We start from the raw sequence: 24,735 nt of genomic DNA, 5'->3' as shown, positions 1-24,735 counted from the left end.
GTAAGCATGCATCTTCTGTATGTCACATAAAGACAGTGGCAGGAGTAGCAACGACAGATTGTGGTTCCTTTTCAGGAGCCACCAAGTTCTCCCCAAATCTCCTTTACCTGCTCAGAATATTCATTATTAGCATGTATTATCTTTATCCCTTAATTTTTAAGTTTATACTTTAGATTTAGTTAAACTAAAATCTTATCTTTTAACAATCTCATATTTTTAACAATAGCACCTCTTGCTACTTTAAAAAACGTAGCAAGTTCGCTTGATTCAGAGTACAAAAATAGAATGTGACAAAAAAAAAATCTTTTTGGTTTGTTTGCCAACAGTGTGCTCTTTGTCGACACTGCCACAGGGTATACAGCTCCCACTGCTGGCATCTGCCTCAAGTTGGCTCAGGGTTTGTGTGGGACTAGTTGGAAAAAGGGAGCTAGATGAAGAAACAGAATAGTTTCATTTCCTTTCTTCCTGCTTCCTCAGTTTCTTCACCCTGCAGAACATGTTTCTTTTATTTTGGCCAGTGGTACTTATTGTGACTGATTTTTTCAGAAATAGTTTTGCAATATTTCTGCTACGACTGTTTTGTGTCTGGGTTTTTTTCCTTTCAAAAAAAAAAAGACAAGTTATGAGAGGAAGAAATTGCAGCAGATAGAATCCTTTTTCATTTCTTGGATTTGATTCCTTGGCTGGGGTTATGAGAGAGACAAACGTCGCTTTGGCCTGTTATTGATGCTCGTAGGATTGTCAGTTGCAGAAGGGCTTTTTCCATGTAGTAGCTTGCAGATTTGCAGTTTCATTCCTTTCCTCTCCACCTATGTCAGAACTTACAGAATAAATACATTATTGGTTGTCTGTTGATCTTTGTTAGTCTTGACTATATAAGTTGAAAACTAGGGGGAGAGAACCCATGTTAGGATTTACCTTTGCTTCATTTGAGTCCTGTGATCACAAAATTTTTCCTGTAGTTTCTGAATTTGAAATAGTCTACGTTTGTCAGTGTTTCTACTTGAGGCAGTAGAACCACAGGTTTTATCTTCTGACTTTCACTATTATCTCTGATGCAGATAATCCTGTAATCCCATGTTGAGAGGCAAGTAAATGAATTGGTAATAGCCACTATCTTCTGCAGTCAGTTGGCTGAAACAGATTTCTGGTAGCATGCTTAACGGCATGCAACCTGTGCCAAGTTTTCATTGCTGCTCACTCAGCTGTCGATTCCTCTTTTTTCAGAGGCATAGAAAAAGGCATACTTTCCCCCTTTATTTTTGTCTTCTCCTTTTGCTGTGTTTGTCTTACTACTAGCTCTGCTCACCCAACTTTGTAGTTCTTGCAGTTGGCTGGTCCTATGTTCTGCTCTGTTCTGCTTCCAGACTGAGGATCTCTATCCTTAAAGTATAGGTTCCAGAAGAAAATTCCTCTTATCTGTTACCTCTGCGTGCGATGGTGGGAAAAAGAAAGTGGAAATGGAGGAAGCAAGAGATCTCATCTTTTCAGCTGTCCAGTTCTGACTCTGCTGTTGTGACTTGAGAATAGCTTGCTATTGGTGGATGAGAGATGGTGAGAGGCGAATACGATCCATACAACTGCTGCCTTTTAATGTCAGTGGCTGAAAAATGAACCTTATATTTGCCCCTTTACTGATTTTTTTTTTTTTTTTTTTTCCCCCTCAAGGGCAGGGAGCATATCCCAGTGTGGTTCCCTTGCAGCTTCAGAGGGAACATTGAGTAAGAGCTATGATTTTGCCCCTCTCAGCTCTTTGATGATGGTGATAGGCTATTTAGCTTCCCAGCAAAAAGAGCTTGTTTTGCTGAATTATTTTTATGTCTGTATAAGGAGAGAAGCAGGCACATACATGTTTGATACCCACTATCGTTTGTAGTGATGAGGGAGTTTGTTGGGCATTGCACTCACCTTACTGAAGAATGGTTGAAGTAGATTGGAGGAAGTGTTTACCTCACAGTCGGCTTTTCCTCCCTGTGTGACCTGCCCTTCTGTCTGTCCTGGACTTTGGGTTTTCAGAGCTGCTGGTTCAGCTGCAGCCTTGCTGGGGTTGCTGCTGTGAGAGCAGAACCTTGGCAGGTGCTGTCTCTCTGAGCTGTTCCCTGGGCTGCCTCTGTAGGGGAATGCCTGTTCTGAGGGTCTCCCGCTTTGGGTAGAGTCTGTCTTCTGCTCTTCTTCAAGCTCTTGCAGGCCAAAAGGGAGGCAGCTTATGGATCACTATGAATTATTACCTTTCCCTTCTGCAGATGCTGCCTCCAAGGTAGTATTTGGAGAGAAGAGCAGTAACTGCTTGCAGGGAGTGGCTTTATGAAAACCAGGGAAGTGATCTTTCTGCCTCTTGCTTGGGCGTGAGTGCTTCAGTTAAAACGTTTTGACTTGGAAGACATAGAGGGCAATCCAGGGAACAGTGTGCCACTGCATGTAACAATATCTGGCTACAGCTGCCATAAATCTTGAGAGGTACTTATCTTCCTTAAGCATTATTTGGCTCATTCTTGCTAGAAATAATGTCAGATAAGCATTTTTAGTGACTCTAATACCAATTTTCCATACAAAATTACAAATGGGTGGGAAGGACTGTCTTCAAGTCAGTTCTATCACTACTAATTGTATATATGTGGCTTTTTTAATATAGACATAGTATTTTAAATTTAATCTTATTTAGCTTTCACTTGCTTATAATTTAATTTTCTATGTGAATTTTAATTCACAGTTCCTAATGCTGAACTTGATTTCTTTATCCAGGTATCTTTGAGTGTTAACTGGTGAATTTGTTGTTCGTGTTGACTCTGGCAGGTTTTGCAAATAGTCTTTTGGCATGTTAGTGTCACCTGTCGTCTGCCCTGGCCCTTTGTCAGATTTGCCATATTTTATGTCATTGAACTGTGAGTTGAGTTGGCCTGGCAATGCTCATGCCTTCAGCTCACTTGGTTAGGAGTGTCATAACTGGACGAAGTGGTGGGCCATAGTAATAGGTAATCCTGTAGGCTTATTGGAGTTTAACTGAGATATTTGTGAAATTTTAGGCTGGGATGTGTCTTACATGCAGAAATTTTGCTGACACTGGCATCTGTATTGCAGAGAGTGATGGAGGACATTCGTGTATTCTTTCAAGGAGGCTATGTATTAACTCAGTAGTGAATTACTATATAGGTAGTGGCATGTTACAACCTCCCTGAGGTCTTGTGAGTCCCGAGGTAGTAATAGCTCATTAAAATGGTAGTTAATGAGTATAAAGGGATCGTTGTGCGACTCTCCTACATGACGGTAAGGCTAAATCTGAACTAGTTCAGTAGAAAGTATTCTAAATAAAGAAGGAAGGAACTTGATAAATGCTTCTGGTAGTTCTTTACAAACCTAGCTAATTAAAGCAATGCATTTGGAAAAAAACTCATAGAAGTAAATTTTGAATAAATTAATACAGGCTGGTAAATGTATTTTAGAGTTTTCAGAGATCTTAGTATCCTATAGAATCTCGAAGTTACCTTCACATAGCCTGTAATGAGGCATCTTTGGTTTAAATATGCAGCATTTTGCCACTTCTGACTGTCTGCAGGTGAAGATAAAAAAAAAAATTAAAAATCCCTAATTACTTGAATTTGGGTTTTTAAGAACTCAGGATTTTCCGTTCTATATGCCAAAAAAAAATGTTGAACAATTTGTCCTTGAAGGACGAGGAGAGTAACATTCCCATATTATGATTTTGTTCAAGAAGAATAACCACCTCACACATGAGATCTTTTTTATGCCTGTTGTTTAAAAATGGTAATTTTCTGGAGAAGGACATTAAGGATTTATCCAAACTGAACAATGTGAATTTTGTAGCAGTGAGTCAAAAAACTTACTGGTTTCAGTAAATGCTTCATATCTTCTATCGGGTTCTGGAAGGACAAACAAACATATGAAAGACTGCAGACTCAGGTACGCCTAGATCTCAAAGCTCAAGTTCAATGGACCGGGCTAATTTTAAGCTAAGAAAGATAACATTACTTCTACAAAATGAGTCTTGAGAAATATTATCATATGGTACAGAAGCTAAGTAAACAATAGGAAAAGGAGAGTGGAAGGAAATATATATTAAGTAATTATATTTATAAAAATATATAAATTTATTGTAAACACATTATATATATGTATGATTTTGAGAGGTGCTCCTGCTTTCTCTCATAAATGAAGAAATTATAACTTCTATGCCTGGCTATGGTTTACTATAGCGTCTCTGACATATCCTCTTTTAGGTGTTTTTGTTGAAGGAATTAAGTATATATTTATAATAAATCAAATATAGAATATTTTTAAAGGAATAGTTTAATTTTTAAAAAGTTTCAGTGATACTTGTGGAAATTCCTGCTTGCTTTTCTTGTTCAGTTTAGTCCTTATTTTCATCTGACATTCTCAAGGAACCTGGCTGATCGTATCTGTTCTGTATTATCTTTCAAGAATAAAGCTGATAACAGATGGATAAAGTACTCTAAATGCAAATTATGTGGTTGACTTATTAGTGATCATCCACTACAGGATGACTTTCTTAGTAGTTCAGAGTAACTGCTGTGTAACAGGAAAAATAATCCTAATACCTAGTGCTTTCCAAGTCTTGGAGCAGGGCCCCATGGGACCTGAAATTCATAGGAAAGAAGTGTTTCCTCACACCTTTTCATGCTTGCCACTCCTTTCAAAGCCTTTTTAGTTTTTGTGAAAATCTCATTGACTCTTTCTTTTATGGCATGAACATTTGTCATCTTCAGTGTGACAAGAATACTGTCTTTCAGATGGGATCTTTTAAACTGCATCAATAGATGCAGTAAATCCAGTTGGAATATTTTCAGAGTAATTATTAAATTGATCATCAAAAGGATATTTAAAATCTGAAAGATAGGACTATTACTGATGTAATATACCCTACTGTGACAGAACTGGTTAAATCTAAGTCATGCCAGATAAATGTATGCAAGACCTGCTTCTAAAGGAGACTTCAGTAGTCCATCCCAGTGATACACTAGTGATGCTTCGACGAAGTTTTCCTAGTACCTAACTTGACTCTTCCTGTGCTGTTACCTGACCATTTCTGCTTAGCTCTAATAGATAAGGCAAAGCAATTATTCCATTTTCCTTTACAGCTGCCTTTTACGTATTCGAAGGTGTTATTTTCTTGTGCCAGTTGCCTTTTCTTTAGGCTTAAGTCACTCTTGTTTTTTCAGTTTCTCTGAACAAGTGACTAGTTTTCTCTCCTAGGCCTGTAGTTATTCTGATTTTTTTTCACTTGTTTTACAAGCAGGCTTATAGCTTTCTTTCACCGCGTTGTTTGAACTGGACGCAGCAATCTCCTGAGGTCTTACAATTGCTGCATGAAACGGCATGGTTGCTCGTTGCCATACTGCTTGTCACAGTGGGCTGTGCGGCACAGAAAGACAGCATCACACCACTGACTCATGCTCAGCTTGTGATTCACTGATCATTTATGCCTGTTTTTTTTCTCTCGTGTGTTTGCGTAGCTGATGAATGCTGTCCAGATGTAGACCATTAGTCTTTCACTTAGGAAATAATGCCATTTTTTTAGAGCAATTCTCCAGTTTGTCCAGGTCTCTTAAAATTCTAATTATCTTTGACAGCATCTTTGTAGGTTAGTTTTAACTACCAGTTTAATAGTGGTTCTGTAATTCTGCTTGCTGATTAAAATATTGAGTATGAGTGGATGTGGGACAGACCTCATAAAATCCTGTTTGATAACACCTTTTCATTTTTGACAGTTAGGTCCTTTAACTATTCAAGGTATGATTTATTTTTTCCAGTTTGTTTTGCACCTGCAAGAGATGCTTCCTAGTACTTATGTTTTTATCATTTGCTAAAAATGTTATGCATTAAAAACATTACTTAAGTCAATATATGAAAACGATCACAATCTGTTCATTGCAAGCTTATGTAACAGCTTTTATTTAACTGTGTTCTTAACATACTTTGTGAAGTTGAACAATAACAAATATAAATTAGAGCCTTGTATGAGCATTGAAGACTGCTAGGGAGGGTACCCTTGTTTATATGTGTTTTTATATTAGCATCTGTATGTGTGTATGAAAATATATATGATGGATGTGTGTGGGTGTGTGGACACATCAATTGGTGTCCTTCACTGCTGGCAGGGCTCAGAAAGCTGCTAATAAATAGTTAATGTTTATTCTGAAAGTTGATGTCTGTGGGGATTATTCACCATGTAAATGTTGTGTTGATGGATAAGATAGTGTTGTATATCATTGTAGTCAACTGTTCTCTGTTGGCTTCTTGTATGGCTTTGTAATATTTTCTTTTCAGCCATACAGCCTACACCCTGTCTCTCATATGCCCTTTCCTCATTATTTGGACATCAGAAGGGAAGTTAATAAACACCTTTCAAAAATACGAAAAGTTTTAGAGCTTCCAACTAACTGAAAATGTAGTCAGAAAGCAACAGCAGTGGTTTGGATGACCCAGGAATTCAGTAATTAGTCCCCCAAGTGGGTTTTGTGTTTATTATTTTGTTCTTTGGTTTTCTTGAAGACCTTAGTCTGTAGTCGTTAGTAATCTCCCTTGAAAAAGTACACTTAAATTGAGGTCTGGGAAGCAGTTATTTGAAAAGACAGGCTAGGTGTGTAGGAGCGTATGGGTCAGTAATGTCAGTTCTGTTGAAGGGGTGTAATGAGAACAGGATAAGCAAGAGGAGGAGGAGGTAAAGACCTGGTACGGATTTAGCCTTGCTGGTTCTCTTAATTTCCTTTAATTCCTTACCCTGTGGAAAGAAGTTGGAAACAAGTTGGAAACAAACTAAAGCTGAAATATAGCAAGAAAAAGATATAAACAACCAAATAGCAGCATATTTTGGGCATTACATTTTAGGAAGGGTTGGAACTTGTCAGATCCAACACCCCAAAGTCTTCGGCACCTTATACTGATGCTCCACAGTGGTGAGTGTGGACTGCATTTAACTGTCCTTGGGTATAGTGTCACCTCCTTTGTAAATCAGGGGGCTGTGGTATCTAGGGACAAAGGCATCGAGCCAGAAATGTGCTGCAGGAGACATCACATTTTGCTTTCCCTGCCACCCAGGACTGTAAAAGCAGTGGTCTTCCTTTTTAGCAATTTAGTTCCTGTGAACATGCTCCAGAATTGGGAATTTTGTAGGTAATTTTTTTATCTGTGAGCTTAGGCTGGAAATCTCTGATGCACTGGTCAGATTTTCAAGAGGACTACCTAGAAACAACTTTCTTTAGCCAGTAAGGGAACACACACAGGTATACGTATAAATATATACAAATGCATTTACACACAGGTATACGTATGAATATATACAAATACATTATAAAGAATATATAACACATTATATAATATGTAAACTCTAAATGTAATGTAAAAAAATGGAATAAAAATATATATGTAATAGTATTCCTGGGAAAATGTGAAATAAATAAAGGAAATCTAGTCATTTCTTCCTTTTGAACTACGTAAAGAAAAAATAAATGGAAATAAAGTATAACAATAGGTAGGATTTTGAATTAGTCAGTGCTGGCGTGAAAAATATTCTCAGTTATTTGCTTTTCTCTGTTCTGAATTTGAAGAGTAAATCTGAAAATGTTGAGAGTTGGTGAGTGTTCTCTGCATCTCAGGAACAAAGCTCGTGTTAAATCTTAACATATGATTATTCATGACAGTGTTCTCTTGGGCAATCTAATTTTTCCAAAGTAATTAGAAATAATCAGTTTCTAAAAATCTAAGTTAAAAAGGCTAAAATAGTTTCAAAAGAAGAAAAAATTACATATAAATACTGTTATTCAAATTGATCAAGAAAACCTAAGCCTGTGTAATTGTGCACATGTGCTGAGGAGAACACTTTTTTTGTTTCTCAAGCATGAGGCAGCAGAATTTTCATTCATTTGGCATGCTAGGCTGAAAACAGTGTCTTCTTTCATTTGACACACTCTCCTGGAAACAAACATGCCAGTGAAGGGATTGTGCCAGTTATCAGAAGCTCACAGGAATACATTGTGCTGGTTTGTATTCATTTTCATTTCATGAATTGCTTTAAAACTTAGCAACATAAAAAAACATTAAAACACCTTTTCAGCATTATTTTTAGTTCCTGCGTATTTCCCTGCTGTGCTGTTATTCAGTTTAAATCAACGGAATGTTGTGAGACACATGTCTCGGTTTGCAGCAGAGCGTCTCTCTCCTCCTGCCTGGGTATGCTTGGAGCATTCATCTGTAGAGAAGCAGCAAAGTTGAGTTTAAGCCATTTTACATCCTTGAAAAAGATGAGTGTCTTAGAAAGAAGTTCAGTAAAAATAAAGGGTGAATTGAACCGAGGTTCTACAGCAAGCAATTTAAGCCGAGACTCAGCTGGCATCTGTTAACTATAAAAGTTCAGAGATAATGCTTGGTCTTTTGGGAGACACTTGCTTTTCTTTCCTAGGGTTATATTCTTCAGGACTGCCAGGTCCTTCCCACCTCTGGAATTTGCTACAAGACTATTTCCCTCATAGATGTTTTTCCAAGTGCAAACTTGGCAAATTCAGGCACACTTGTAACTAATCTGGTCTTGGGAGCTTAAATTAAGACCAGGTTGCAGTGGATACATAAGAAGCAAATATGAGAGTGATATTTTAATCAAGGTTAATATGGGTGAAGATTCATTTATTTTCTAGTCTTGTGCTGTTGCCACTGTTAGCGGAGCAACCATGTTAGATATGGTCACATCTACTTTATGTAGCTGTTGCTTTTCCTCCTGGTGCTACTGAGCAATTTTTGTGGGTAGCAACAGTGTGCAGGTGTGATTTTTCTATTGTTATTATTATTATTTTTAAAGGGAAATTACTTTCCCAAAATGTGTTTGAGGAATGGGGGGTGCTTGTGGTGATGCACAGAATATACGTGACATGTGAGGCTATTGGTATTGACGGTGGGAGGTTTTTTGTTTGGTTCTAACAGAGTCTCATTTACTTTTCTAAATGTTATTGGTTTGGGGGTTTTTTTTTTGAAAGAAAGAAAAGGTACAAAGTCTAGAGTGAATGCAAGCCATTTAGTTATTAAATAAGTAAGTAAACTCCTAGAGTCAGAATGGCCTTCAAGCAGGTTAAAGGGGTATGTGTCAGCTTATGCTGAACCAAAGTGTTGTTGAGGACTGGGTTGGAAGAAAGGTCACAACTATATGGTTTTCATCCAAGGATTACTTAGAGAAGGATTGTGGAGCAACAGTGGTTGCTGTTCTGTCCCCATGCAGGAATGAGACGCCCAAGGGTCACACTGTCTTCCTTGATGTTGCTCATGGAATCGGGACTGTGGATATTTAATTTTGTGAATTTTTGTAGGACAGCGTATGCATTCTGCAGTTTCAAATCACAGAAGAAAAATATGACTGTGAATTTACCAGATTTTTTGTTTCTGTTTCTGTACCATTTTGCTTCAACTTGGATACCTGATGGTTACCAAAAGGAAAGTAGTCACTTACACCTCTTCTTCTACAAAAGAATTCTGGATGGCATATCTTGTTAAAGAAAGCACATATGTTTGAATTGTTCTTGAATAAAAGAAAAAAACAACAACCAAACACAAGAGTTTTGCAAGTTTGATTTATAATTTGGGAAGGCTGAAAAAGACTTCACGAAGGCCTGCACTGAGGTTATTTACAGGTGTAACATCCACTCTTGAAGTACAGTCAGCTGGTGCTCTATGCAGTTGTCCCTTTTGGTTGACATATAGCTTCAGTGACACATGCTGTGGAAAATTCTACACAGTTATTCAGCAGCACTGCAATGAAACAGGTATACTAATGTTATTCTCTTCACCCATTAACAAGTGATTGGACAAACTGCAAGTGAACAGAAATGCGACTTCTATCTGCATTCTTGATCCTTTGGACCACATGCCTTCCCGGTGCTAATAAAGATAATGCCACCTATTTGAAGACATTGGCAGGCATATTTAAAACCCAAGATGAATTGAGCACATTTACTGCGTTAGAAGCAGTTGCTAAATTGTAAGTAACAAAGTCTCGTTGTACAACTGCATTGCACTCAAGGGAACAATTTACGTTTTGAATTGTATATGTTGGTAAGTGAAAACTATGTAGACATTGATTATTTTTTCCCCTTGACCTAATCACTGTTTGCCTATGGCAATATCTGATATGTTATGTGTTCACCAAGAATTGTCTTGGGACCACAATAAGGCTTTTTTTTTAGTTTCATTAGTAATCATAGTTACATTAGGAATAGAAGACAATGGAATAATGTACTGTACTATACCAGTTTTTCTATTTATTGTGAAGATAGAAGTGAATTGTATAGGTAGAAGTCTAAATTAGAATAGACCGAGGAGGAGATCAGATTTGAATCTTTATGCATTTTCAGCAAGAATTTAATTTAAAGAAATGAAAGGCAAATGCCTATTTAGATTATTTATTTATTTAAACCATTGGGAAAAAGTATTTTTTTTTCTTCTTATGTATTTGTAGTTTAATGATGGAACTTTTCTTGGTAATACTAGAGAATATGAAAATGCTGCGCAGTAAAATAAAATTTAATATTGTGTTTTTAATTGTCTGAATTGAACAAACTGCCAAAAGTAAATGAGGTAGGTAGTGAGAAGAATGTTTCCTCTTCTCCCTCACTCTGGGAATCTGATGTGTATCACCTATTGGACAAAAATTAAAAATTCAGTACTGTACCTTAAGAAATGTGTTTAACTTTTGACATACTGTTGATTCATTCAAATGGTAATTCTGTTTGTATGCTTAAAACGCTTGTTTGTAGTGTAAGGAATTATGCAAAAATTGTAAATGATTGAACTTTTAACTTCTATCTAGAGGTCGTGTAACTAGACACATGGACACACTGCTTGTTCAATAAAATGTTAGCAATTAAAAAAAAATCCACAAGAATACTTACGTATTTGCATGCATAAGAGGCCAGACTGTGGTGTACCTAAATATAAACTTGTGGTTTGGTGTTTCTGAGAACTAATTCTAGCACAAAACACTTTTCCCTCCATTGACTTGTCTACTATGTGCATTTTTTTTCCAGCTATGCAGCTGACAGCTGAGCAGTTTTTATTTTAGTTCAGAGCATTCATTTTGCATTATCCTTTAACGTAAGTGCTTATATTGTGCTTTGTTTCTCAAAATATGTGGTATGAAATATTGCCTTTTCTTCTCCTGAACAGCAGTTACTCACATGAAAGCGGACTTAGATGCTGCACGTGGCAGTGTGCACTGTGTTGAGTAGTTCCCAACTTGTAAGATCTGTTAATTGGAAATAGATGTGTAAAGAAATATTCAACTTTGGAAGTATGATGGGACAATTCTGCTTTTAAAAGACAGTTATCAAGAAATAGGGTGAGCTTTTGATGTTTGTATCCACATGAGGGAGACAGCATGACAGGCTCATTTGCCTTAACTGGTGGCAAAACTCATGGCTTTCTCTCTAATCTTTGGACTTCAGCCCTAATGTGTAAAATAATATCTTAGTCTGTAGAAAACACTGACTCTTAACTCAGTGTTTTGTTGCTCAGCCTTTACGGAAATGCTGCTGAAGGTGGCCAACAGAGTCAATTAGCTATAAATGAGAGCCTTTTAGAACAGCTGACTTAAGCGTGGGAGATGTTTCTTTATTGGTTTGAATATGTTTGTTCCTTGGAGCTTATTTAGGGTCATACACTGCTTCGAAGTTCTATAGTGATGAGAGGCTTTTCTCAAAAACCAACCACTTTTGTTTAGGGCAGCTCCTAGAGGATCCATAACGTTGCCTGAAGATGCCTAACATTACCTGTAGGTAGTATAAAATAGCAAAATGTTTGGAACATACAGTGTTTTCCTGTATTGTATATGACAGTATTGTGAAGAATTGGTTAGCTGGAAGTCTTAGCATTGTTTTCAAATTTATACGGACCAATTGTAATGAAATAATTTACAGCAACATCGCATATTAAATACTTTATTATCATCCCCTTTTTAACGTTTTCAGGGCTTAATTACAATTAGCTGAAAAGTTTATAAAGATCACATTTATGGTTTAGCTAAAACCATGGCCAGTAAACTATTTCCTGAGTTTTATTTGCTATAGTAGTGTTGAAATATTATATTTTGTTTTGAAGACAAACCCACATTGTTTATGAAGTGGCTGATTGCATTGGTACATGAGGGGAAGCAAAACAACCTCTAAATTATTTCTGGTAACTAAGATGAGCAGTCTAGGTTTGTAAATTTATAATTTTTTTCTTCAACTTCTCAAGGTGAAGCAGCATAAATACTTTAGCAGCTTTATTCTTTCAGAGTTGACTTGGGATCTCTGGCTTTGCTGAAGCATGAAACAGATAAACTACCTTTTTTTCTGATTTTTTACTCAAATCATCACACTGCTCCCAAATAAAACTGAAGTTTAAATTGTTTGGATACGACTGAAAACATTTAACTTTTTTTGCTTGTTGTTTGAAATAATTGGAAGAATCCTGTGGGACAGCTCTTTAATATGCTTTTATCGGGTTTTTAGCTGTTCATCAGGAGCATCCCAAAACCAATACCAAGCACATCTAAGTTTGTGGTAGAGAAGGAATAAGCTGTGGTTTATTCCAAGTATACAATCTGGAAGTACTCATTTCTTGAGGTTATAATGATGTCAGATCCAAATTTTTGAAATATTGATTTACTTTGCATTTTCACATGTATTTCATGTTAAGTTTACATCTCAAGAATTTAGTATTTCTTTGTGCTTAGAATAGATATTTAGTCACTGTCTCTTCCTTCCCCTTAACCAACAGTTAAAAATAAACCTGTAAAACAATGGCAATATGAAACAACTCGCTGGCAATAATCAGGCTGGAAACAAGCTGGTACTTAACCAGAGGGATTCTGCTTTGGTGTGCAACTGCGTTAGATGTAGCTGTTGGAAAAGGTAAAAATGTTTGTGGTTTTTTTTTTCAGGAGAAATCTTCCCTGTGACTAATAAAACCATCTTCCTTTGACAAATGAGACTATGGAAAACTTGGTCTTGCATAAGGGGATAGTGCCTGCTTCTTTAAAACATGATCTCAAAGCTGAATTTCCTCAAATTCTGCATCTTTCCCCACTTTATCCTGTTCCCCTTCCCCTCCAACAGTCTTTCTCTAATATTCACTCCTGGCCCAAACTTGTATACAGCATTTTTATAGCCTGATGTTATAAAACTGAAAATTTTAAAATGAAAATAATAATTTGTAATAAAAAGCCTGACAGACTAATTACAGTATTGCATTAATTATTATCTTATTTCAGCTGTGTTCCTCTCACAGCTAATTGAGATCTGGGTTTTGGTGTTTTGTAATCCCTATTGACACTGTAATTTTGAGAGAGAGGATATACTGGGGAACAGTGTATATAAAATAAAGAAATAAAAATTGTCAGACTGATTTCTCAAATGTTACCTTGGACATGTTAGTAATAGAATGCAAATAGTTCTCTTTAAATTTGATGCTTTGTGGATCTTCTTGCAACTGTGATGCCTATATACTATGTAATACAATTCTCAGTCTTCCATTTCTGAATTTCTTTATAGCATGTACTAAATAGCAGTCATTAATTCAGAAATTCATGCGTTGTGCAGCTAAGTTGGTAGATAACTGATGCATTTTAGGTTCTGAGTTTTATTTTTTCTTCCAAAACGTGCCATTTGTATAATGTTTTAGGTATAGATTGATGTCAGCACTGCAGTGTAGCTTCAAGTCTGCAATTTGAAGCTACTTTAGGAAAATACAGTACTTTAGACACGGTGAAGCCGAAGTTGAATGGAAGTCCTATTAGTGGTGAATTACGTGTAAATATTAATAAGGGAAGAGTTCATAGCAAGACTTGAATTTGGGAAATTGAGCATGATAATTTGCTGAAATTGTCTGTCTTGAAGATATGCAGATGCAATAATTTTCAGGTTTCATTTGAACTTCTAAATGGTGCAGAAGGTGCATGGGTTAGTTTTTAAGCCAGAAAGTGTTTGGAAGTTTTGGCAAATATCATTGTAATGGATGTATGGTAATGAAGAAAGTAAAGATGAAAGATGAATTTGACTGAATAACTGTTCGGTCATTTAGGCTGGGCTAGTTGCATGGTTTGGCTGTTAGACTTGTCAAATTACGTTGCCTTAGTTCCTGTACTTGGCTGTCTTCACGTCGTAATAAAGTTCTGGGAATTACTTTCTGACAGTTTGCTTTGTTTTCCTTTTTCAGGATGCTTCGTCTGCAGACATTCGGAAAGCATATCGAAAGCTTTCATTAATTTTACACCCAGACAAGAATAAAGATGAAAATGCGGAAACACAGTTTAGGCAAGTAAGTGCAATGTGTGGTGATAAAAGTTTTAGGGAAAACAGAATCAAATTTTTTTATGATGATGTCATTTTAGTAGGAACAGTGGTATACCTTTGAAATGACGAAGTTAAACATTGATTTACATTGTTCTGATGTAGCTAAATTAAAAACAGGTACATTTTTTCTGAATTAACTTGTTGGATAACTCTGATTTAGTATTTACCTGTATACTAAAAATAATTTGAACATAAGATTTATACTCTTAGGAGGAAAATGTGTCTTGTACATTACATAAAACTGTCTTTTCAAAAGCAGTAAGGAAAATCTCTCATCAATTCTCAATGCGAGTTGTACATAGGCATAGTTTAGTGAAAATAATTCATTTTAGTTTTTTAATTTTTCCTTTTTGAATCCTTACAGAGTGAAACCATGAGACTGTAATTAGCTCTGTCTTTAAAGATATGCTTCTATGACTAAGTAAGGCTACTTAATTTCAGTAAAAACTGTAGGATCAAACAAATGATACCTTTTTTTAAAAAAGTGAAACTGAGAGAAGACTCCGTATAAGAGACGTGAGGAGGGAGGAAAAAAGTCTTTGGTAGGAGTTGCTTCTTTGTGTATCTGACGCTTTTTATATGAATCTGTCACTGTTTCTCTTGCATAGAGAGTTTGCCTCTTAATGTTGTAGAGATAAGTGAAAACCAGCAAAAATCATTATTTGGCACATGTAAAATATGACACTACTCAAACTTTATAAACTCAATCCCATAGTAAACTGTTTTGTATGTTTTTCTGGTTTTGTTTTAGTTGGTGGCCATCTATGAGGTCTTAAAGGATGAAGAAAGGAGGCAGAGGTGAGGTTTTTTTGCACAGATTCTTAAATAAAGCATTCACGCTAGTGCTGTATTAAAGTCTTATTTGACTTAATTGTAGCTCTTCGGATGATTTTTTTTGCATAATTTATTTGTAATTCCTATGCAACTTTAGTATGTGGCTTAAAGTGGAAGCCGGTGTGTATTTTACTGGCTATTCTTTAAAACTGGTATTTGAAAGAACTTCAAAAGCTAGCTGTTACTTAGAGCAATTTTTCAGCAGTTAGCAATTATATCACTTTGAGTTGTGTCAATTATCATTGCTTGTTTTATTAAAGCTGTGGTTGAAAACGTAGGCCACTGATTCAACTGTCAGTCATATCTTCCTATATCAATAAAAGGTTTGTTGCAGGATATTTAGAGATTATTTCCTGTGTATGTCTTCTTCAACATTGCTTTCTGTTGCTTAGTTCATTGTTTTTTATTTCAGATGTATTATCTATAACACTGTAAACTTCAGTACGCGTAGCATAATTTTTAAAAACAAATGATCCTTGCTGCTTCAGGGGCAGGGTGTAGGATTAAGAACCGAAAACCTGGGGATGATCTGCTTTCTGGAATATTTTTTTTTTTCTTTTCTTTTAAGCAGATAACAACTTAAACTGGTGATTATCAGGAAAACTGTGACACTGAAAGAGTTTTGCTTTTGGGTTAGAGTTTTAGTAAATCATCTTTTGGCTTACCAGTCTTTAAACAGGGCTTCATGAGATTTTTTTTTTTAAGAGTTTTTGGTTCTGTAGATGTCTTGGCAGAAGTCCAGGTTTTATAGCACAGATTATCTACTTTTTGATAATCCTCTCTTAAAGTGTCATGAAAATGTACTTGATAGTACTTTTGGAAATTTGTATTTATTTTTACTTTACCTTTCGAGAGAATATCATTGTGAAGTTCTGTTTAAGGAAAGTTTAATAAAAATCTGTTAGGTGGTTTCAGACCACTTGAAAAGTAAGTTATCCCAAATATTTTTCCACCTCTTTGTTTATAACATTGTTTACATACACTTTGTGATATTACCTCTCTGGAACTTAGTTCCAACCTGGAACTTCTCAGTAGCAGCTTCTTTGCATGGAATTATGATGCAGTAGCTTGTAAAAATTATTGGCTTAAGCCTTGTATATATTACGAATGTGACTAATATACTCAACATTTTTGTGAGAATATTATTAACTGGTGTAGCACAGTTAGAGCAAATGAGAAAAAAAGTTAAAGCAGCAGTAGATTGTTCTAGCTTAGATTGATTTCATTGTCAATAATTTTATACATAGGCAATATTGTATTTTTCTTGCACAGTGGTTGATATGTGGTTGATATTGCTTCCATAATTGATGAAATATAAATATAGTGGATTAAATAGGGTTTACCTTCACAGAATTTTCAGGAAATAATATGCAGAGTTTAGAAATAAAGCGTAGAGTAGCAGAGCTATATGGTCTAATTTCTTGTAGAAAATCTTTATTGATCAGATTTATTACACAGCCTAATGATAAACTCAGAGTTGAGCTTGTAAACAGAGGGTCGTCTGTGCTGTATCCTGTAAGGCTTTGTTGTCACGTGTCCTTAAAACAAGCCTGAAGTATGTTTGCTAGGAGCTGCTCCCCTTGTAATGTAGTTTCTGTTGTAAGCTTACTCGCAGGTTTCTTGCAACTGTATGGCGAAGGAAAGGGAGGAGTGGTTGCTTTTTGGGATCTTCCTATGTTAGATGTTGATATTTCACTAGGCATTGTGTGAGGTGATGGATCTGGTGGAAGAGGATCAAAGTCTACAGTCACGCCCACGCACTGGGGAGAAATTGCGCATTGTCTCTCAGGGCTTATCACCTCAGTTTTACCCTGATTGCAGAGATATTTACTTGCGTCTACTGTAACAAGGCTTTCTGCCAGATTTTTTCTCTTGGCAGTGTGGTAGGTTTTATTTATAAAGTAACTCAGACCTGATGGGATGAGATGGAAATTAGTTCCATTTCTTACAAATTAATTGGTGAGGAATTCTGGCAGTTTATCTGGAAATCCCTTCACAACTGGACTTCTAAATGATTTGAGGCACAGGATTACACCACCTGGAGAAGAGTGAGCTGCAGGCTTCTGCTTCTGTACAGTGAAATCAGCCATACCTGCCTCTTACTGTTCATCTGGAGTGATATAATCCAGCATTGGTCCTGGTGTGCGAACGGACAGTAAAGGCAGGAATAAGGTCCTGCACTGTATGAATGAGCAATTAACTCATTTTGAAACAATAAAACTGGGTCTAATTACATCCTTCCTCCATGTCTCGGTGAATGTCAGAGGTGTTAATTGTTTGTGTGTGTGTACAGAAACAGCATTTTAAAAAGGCAGATCTGTTGGCCGACTATATGTAATTGTTTTTTTAAAACCTTTGTATTTTCATATTTATCAGTGATGTTTTACTTTATCTGATGACAGAGGCCTTTGTTAAAATATTATAGTTCCTCGACTGGCTTTATAATTAAAATGTGATTTGCTATTTTGAGAAAGTTATATAGATGCTTGTGAAGTATGCTAATAATAGTAGTAGTATAGAGTATAGTGATAATACCATGTCAGTACTTTTCTCTTACACACTTGACTGATACATAATCAAAGCATTCTAATATTCTAACATTAAACATTCATACTGTATTGTTTAATGTAGCAGTGTTTAACATTAAATTAAACATACATACAGCAGAACATATTTCATATATCTTCTATACACTGCAGAGTGTGTGAAATTCTACAGAAGAGTTTATCTTTGAGATATGTAGAGAGAGATGCATTTCCTGATATACACTTTACTTTAGGGCACTTATTGGAAAATCATCACAAGGATGGTAGGTTTTATTAGCCTTTGATTATTTTTAATTGATGAAAAAGTAGATAGTTTTATGCACTTATATTAATTGTAATTTGTCAAAAATCTTAGATTTTAAATTTCATTGTTTGTTACCATTTTAAGGAGCTTATTTTACCTACCAGGCCTCTACTCTCTAACAATGTGGGCTTGATTACAGGAAGCATTTGCAAAGGAATCAAGATATACTTGTTTAGCTTAAGAAAGGTGTTTATCTTAGCTCTCATTATAATTAAATATCTGTATTCATAGGTACAAATTGTTCTGTCTGATGTTGCACTGGATGTCTTTGACAGCTTGAGGAAAAAAGGCCCCAAAATAAAAAACGCTAGTACACTCTTGCCATGGTTCGGAGTAGATCTCACTAATTCAAGGTTACAGTATATAAACTGTATCAAGATCCCTGAAATTATTTGAAATATGAAATGCAGTGTCTGTCTTAGAGGGAAAAGTAAATTATAATTATATTAAAATAGATGATACTATAATTAGCTACTACAGTTAATGAATTTTTTTTCTTGTGATGTAATTGATTCTATAAAGAACTCTAGAAACTATTTAATTAAACTTTACAGAAGAATGAAATCTTGCAACTGGTTGCTTGTTAGTACAAGACTAATGAGTCTTGTATAGAATCCTTAATTTTTAAAATAAAGATTCAATTGAAGTTGAAAATAGGGATTTTTTTTGTCTTTTTGTTTCTGTGATGGTGCTTTGGGACTTTTTAGCTTGCTGACTGCTACATTTCAGAGACAACTGGTAGGCATACTCATATGTCAAAGATTTGTTGCAATCTGTGTACCTAAGTCTGAGGAAAAATATTGCAGATATATTTTTCATTTTCAGCTTGATTTTTTTTTTTGTTCTTACATAAAGTAACCTATTAATATAGGTTGCCAAAAAAAAATGCTTTGTAATTAAATTTTGAATGTATTTCTTAATGCCCATGGATTAACTATCTTCCATAGTTAATGCAGGTTTCCATAAAGAAATTCTTTAATGAAAAACTTGCTTTTAAATAAACTACATCCTAGATTTGGAATTGAGATTTAAAAATTATGGGAAGCTTCTGAGTTTCGGTAGGATCATTCTCCAGCTGAAAACCTAAAAATCATTGATATCCTTATTTTTCAAATACAGAGCTTAATTACTATTGAAAGCAGTGATCTATCTTTTAACAGTATATATTCTAAAAAGTGGGTTATAATAGAAGCTATCTTTCCTTAAAATGGCCAGTCGTGTGAGCCATAATGCTCATTGATAGTAAAATCAATAGAGCATTGATTCTGAGACTTAATCCTTGGAGACTGTTGTTCAGAACAACGGACATAGCCTAGTAAATACGGAGTCCTGTTTAAAGTGTTTAATGCAAGACACTCTGCTGTCTTTATTTTTTAACAGATAATTTATAGTAGAACGTGATTCCCAAGGGTTAGTTTACAATCTCATTTTAAATATTACTATATTTTTACTATTAGCGTATACTGACCTCATTTAAGTAGTTGCTGCATTTTCAGTATGACAGTTAACAATCCTTAGTGTAAAGAAAGGCCAGTGCTTAATAAATTTATGGTAGTATTTAAAAAAGTCTTTCTTGATTCCACATATACTTCTCTGAAGCTTTCAAAGGAAGAGCATCTTTTGTGAAATCTTATCAACCTAATTTGTGTTAAAAATGATTTTGTTTCTAAAATATTTTCTTGTATTCTAACAATAAAATGTTTAGCAAATGCATTATTTTAAAACGCTAAAGCATCTACTTAATTCTTAAACAAAAAGTTAAGTAGAAGGTTTAGTTTTGAAATAATGGGTAATTTTTCTGAACAGAGTTTACATTCAAGCATCAGTAGTTAATTCGTTCTGACTTACTGAGAAAGGAAAGAAGTTATTCAAATTTTGCAATAAAGGATATTAATCTTCATATTCTCGTAATTGCAATGGAAGAGAATTTTGTAATATGAATTTTTACTTCAAGTGGCATTCAGAGCACTGGAGAATTTTTTGCATAGAAACAATGGTGTCAACTTGAACAAATGTTTTATCAGAAGTCAGCTCCTCTAGATGTGCTGAAATAAACTATGTTTTTAAATAGAAAACCGTTGCCTCTTTTTCTGCTTAAAAAAATGAATTTGGTTGTGGAAATTTTTTTTAGCACATCTCCAAGGTATCAATTTAATAACTATCAAAGTAGCTAGTGCAGTTGTTGCATTTAAATTGATTTACATGTCAAGACTGGCAGTTTAGCAGCTGCGCTATTATGCCTGGATCGGTCAATTTACTTGAGAAAAACCTACTACTGAGTTCTACTGACCTGCATGACAATATAGGCCCTATTTCTATTCCTGTAATTAGGCCTGCGACTAACTCAGAATATTTTTAATTAAAATATTTTGGTCAATGTGTTGCACCAAATTAGGCCTTTCAGTGCAGATTTAATTCTGGAAATGGTGTGATTAGAATATGTAATGAGTTGTGTTCAATTTAAGATTAACAGGTTGTGCATCTTGAACATACAGGTTTTGGAGTTTACTGTGGAGGTTTTTTTTTTTTTGAAACTTTACTCTGAAAAGTTAACAAATAGAAAAATCTGGTTTGCATGCCTGTAGTTTGTTTAATTTTGAATTGATTATAACATACTGTAATTAGAAGACCCCAGACATTTGTGTGAATAAAAACTAACAAATCGTCATAAAATCGTTCCTGTACAGTCAGTAGTGCTAGTAAAATTAAACAGTTTTAAAATAGATTGATCTTGAAGACAGCTTTTCAAATAGAAAATCAAAATCGTCTAGCTGAGGTGAACTTTGTTTTCTAACATCAAACTCAGGCCTTTAACTTGAATTCATATCTGACATCGAATGGATGTTATGTCTGGCAGCAATTTTACATAACAGATATTGTGCTACCAAAGGACAAAACAAAAGCAAAAAAACCCTCTCCCCTCCCCCAGCTCTTGTGTTCTTAATTTGTAAAAGAAAAAAAAAAAAAGATTGTATTGTTTGAGGCTTTTGTTCTTTGCTACCTATTTAGTAGTTTGTGGTTTATTTACTTGTATCATGGGGATCTGCCATGGGGGTTACCAGGCAGGCAGAACACAGCTACATTTCTAGAAGTCTGTTATTTCAGAAGTGGATGGATTTGGGGGATGGTGTTGCAGGAATAATCAAAGTACTTTTCCGTTTTTTCCTTTCCTTTTTTTTTTTCAATTGCAAAAGACGAGATAACATTTCCCCAGTGTTTGGTTCAAGATTCTGTTTGTTTCCAGATGCAAGCCTCGCAGCTGACAAAGCGAGGCATTGCTCTATTAAAAAAGGAAAAAAACCAAACTATATTATTTTTGTGTGTATTATTCATGCAGTCTGTAGATTATCATTTGTTTTGTTTTGTAGTAGGATGGTTTGGCTTATTTAATTTTTAGCTCTCCATGAAAGCCTGTTATATTTGCTACTGTAGGTATGATGATATTCTGATCAATGGACTACCAGATTGGCGACAGCCTGTATTCTACTACAGGCGGGTGAGAAAAATGAGCAATGCTGAGCTGGCATTACTCTTGTTCATTATACTCACAGTGGGTCATTATGCTGTGGTTTGGTCAATCTACCTGGAAAAACAGCTGGTAAGTATTGGTAATAAATCAAACTTGCTTCAATTATTAGTATTGAATTTCCTGCAGAAGTTTGCATATTATAGGGATCTCTGCCACTTCCCCATTTTGAATTTGGATTTTTGATATTTTAAAAGGATAATATTTAAAATTGTGGTAATTATAGAGATACTCAACATATCAGAAATAGTAATCTAAAACCTACTTCATTTTTGCTAGACTTGGTAATAAACACCAAGAGGTGGTTCTTTGGTTTTTAACTGGAAGAAAAAAGAAGAATACAACTCTTCTATGATCTGTTGATGCAGAATCATGTGCTACTGTAGTTGTGTCTGTTGTTTTCCTAAATGTTGTTTAAAAATAATCAGGTTTTATTCATTTAAAAGTCACACTTGCTTTGCCTTTGTTCTTAGGGAAACACTCTTGTTTTGTGTTTTTGTTAAGAGGATAGGCATTGGTAAGCAGTATAAAACACGTCACTTTTTGATTATTTTATTTTTGTCATATAATAATCTTTTTAACTTAGACTAGAAAAAACACTAAGCATAACTTGAAAAATATTCATACATTAGCATCTATTTACTTTTTTTTTATTTTCCACTGTATTATTGAAGTTGATGAATGAGAAAGGAGGCAAGTTGAATGCTTTCTCCTCTTAGAAAACTTTGATTGCTATGGAGATACACATGAGTGACAGAACTGGACTTCATGTGTGTTTAAAGACTGGATACCATGGCAACAGTTATTGTTAAGATAGATCATTTTACTTAATCATGTAGGACCCCTAGATACATTTGCATAAATGCTACTCTACTGTTTACCCTTCACAGAAGAGTCGCAGTAACATTGGTGGTTTACATGTTAATGATAACCTGTAACCATAGTTCTTTCTGCATCAAGGATGAACTGCTTAGCAGAAAAAAGAGGGAGAAGAAGAAAAAAACAGGCGGCAGAAGTACGGATGAAGCCAAACTTGCTGCTCTAGACAAAAATGAAAGGTGGGAAGTAATGCTCTTGTTTTCTGCTTTTTAAAATATTTTATCAGCTGCTGGGTTTGCTCTATCATTTTCTTCTTGTGTCTTTGAAATATTTTATGAGAAAAATAACTGTATTTGTAGTAACAGCCATTGCTGATGTGAAGTGTGCCAGTGTAAATGTCTTCAGGTTTTGAATTGTAAATAAATGTGTTGTTTATTCAGCAGTTCAACAGTAATTGAAAGATTAAGTTTGAATAAATGGCATTTGGCTTATAGAAGGGTACTGTTTCTATAAGTTTTTTTTTAAGACTTTACAAGTTTTTCCATCTCTGAATATGTTTGCCTTTGATTACAATTAACAAATTCCAATTTATTTAAGCTTTAGTTTATTACCACACCAAGCAGGGAGTTTTTATGGGGGTTTAATGCTTGTCTGATTTAATGCTTTTTATCTGATTACCGACATGCTTGGTTTTAACTTAAAGACTTCTAACACCAATGTTTGTTGAGAAACACATAGGGAAATAGTGACTTTCAGGACACTCCAAAAGATACCACCATTTCTTCTATTGATTCATAGAAAGAAATAAAGGGTTTAAATAGTTCACACAGCAGGGGCATGAACTGGATCAATGCAGGATGGAGATCAGAGACCATTCTGCTTGTCGTCTTTCCTGGTGACATCAGTGAGTAATGCTTCAGTGAACTGCAAATGACATTAATTTTTATGTATTGTTTTGTTTATGCTACAGTCTTCATATCTGGTTGTCAGCACTTGTGAACACTTGATTGAGGCTTGAGGTTTATTTCAATTTGAGGGTTTTTTTTAAACTGAAGTGGTTATGTGGCCTACAAATTTATTTTCTTGAAGACAAGCCCTTTTTAAGAAATTAAAATACAGTGATGATTAGAAGTTAGCCATTACATATTTTGAATAAATATTCAAAATGTATCTTTAATATTATGTAGTTACATGTTTTTATAGGAGTTAACAAGTACTAATCATATTAAAGGATAATGGGCAATTTCTGACTTTGAGATTGTGTGGCAGTAATGAAAAACTTACAATTTTATTTGACTGCAGAATACTGGACAAACCACAATGGCATGACTTACTCCCATGCAAGCTGGGAATATGGTTCTGTCTTACTGTGAAAGCTTTACCTCAGCTGTTCCAGGTAATAGTAATGATTTTAAGTTATGTTACTTTATTTTTTTCTTGATGGTATTATTATGCATAATCAGATATGTAGCACTTGTTCTTATGAATTTTCTGACTAAAACGTATCTCTCTCTCTCTCTCTCTTTCTCTTTGGAGGCATACTTAATACCATAAATTCCTCAAAATAAGAATATATTTTAAATTAATATTGATCGTAACATGCTAGGGAATTCAACAGCAGTTCATGCTAGGCAAAATTGCAAGAAAAAATGGTGGGAGAAGGATAATATATATATGACTAATCAGGAATAACAGTGTCTTTTAAATGATCTCTTAAAACAAAAGTATTTCTATCTCCAGTAGGCAAATGCGATGTTTTCATAAAAAATATTAATGACATTTAAATTTGGGGGAACAGTGAAATTGCTTTTTCTGACTGAGTGAGCTTTTTTTTTTTGAGTCACTGGATAATGAAATAAATTGATACCTGAAATTATTAAGGTAAAGTAATGAAAGTGTGGTTGCAATTTATAAACATAAGTGTGGCAGACTTGCCCACAATTGTGGGCTTTTAATCTAATAATGGAAACTAAAATTTAGCTGATATTCATCCAGTGTAAGAATTATCAGATCAGTTATCAGAATAACTATTTTGATATCATATGCTCTTTCTTTTCATTTCCCTTTAGTACATCCATTTGTTTTTAATACCATTGTCACTGCTAATGAATATGGATCAGGGAGTGCAAGGTGGCTTTTACTTTGGGTTACAGAATATTGAGAGTTAATTCTGAAGTAGAAATACTATAAGCGGCATCAGAGTTCAATTGCTGTCTGTTCAAGCTGCAAAAAGCATATAATTCATAATTCCTAATCTGTTAGCAAAAGGCTTCTAAAAGTTATAAATGCAATAAATCCAGTCTTTCAGCATCCATTTTTATAGCCTTTAGCCTTACCTACAGAGATGCAGAAGTTTAT

General features: G+C 35.0%; 1 protein-coding gene across 2 annotated transcripts in view; it reads left to right on the top strand.

The window, feature by feature from the left end:
- Positions 1-24,735, top strand: part of DNAJC1 (DnaJ heat shock protein family (Hsp40) member C1) — a 104,021-nt gene that overhangs the window by 22,650 nt on the left and 56,636 nt on the right. For both annotated transcript variants that reach the window (XM_054060115.1, XM_054060114.1), the window contains exons 2-6: positions 14,212-14,313; positions 15,100-15,146; positions 21,465-21,630; positions 22,519-22,616; positions 23,680-23,773. In XM_054060115.1, coding sequence (XP_053916090.1) covers positions 14,212-14,313; positions 15,100-15,146; positions 21,465-21,630; positions 22,519-22,616; positions 23,680-23,773 — 507 coding nt within the window. The remainder of the gene's footprint in view (positions 1-14,211; positions 14,314-15,099; positions 15,147-21,464; positions 21,631-22,518; positions 22,617-23,679; positions 23,774-24,735) is intronic.

The sequence above is a fragment of the Cuculus canorus genome, chromosome 2 (assembly GCF_017976375.1).
Source record: "Cuculus canorus isolate bCucCan1 chromosome 2, bCucCan1.pri, whole genome shotgun sequence".
Taxonomy (NCBI): Eukaryota; Metazoa; Chordata; class Aves; order Cuculiformes; family Cuculidae; genus Cuculus; species Cuculus canorus.
Note: the sequence above shows the minus strand (reverse complement) of the source record. Positions and strands in the feature narration are given on the sequence as shown.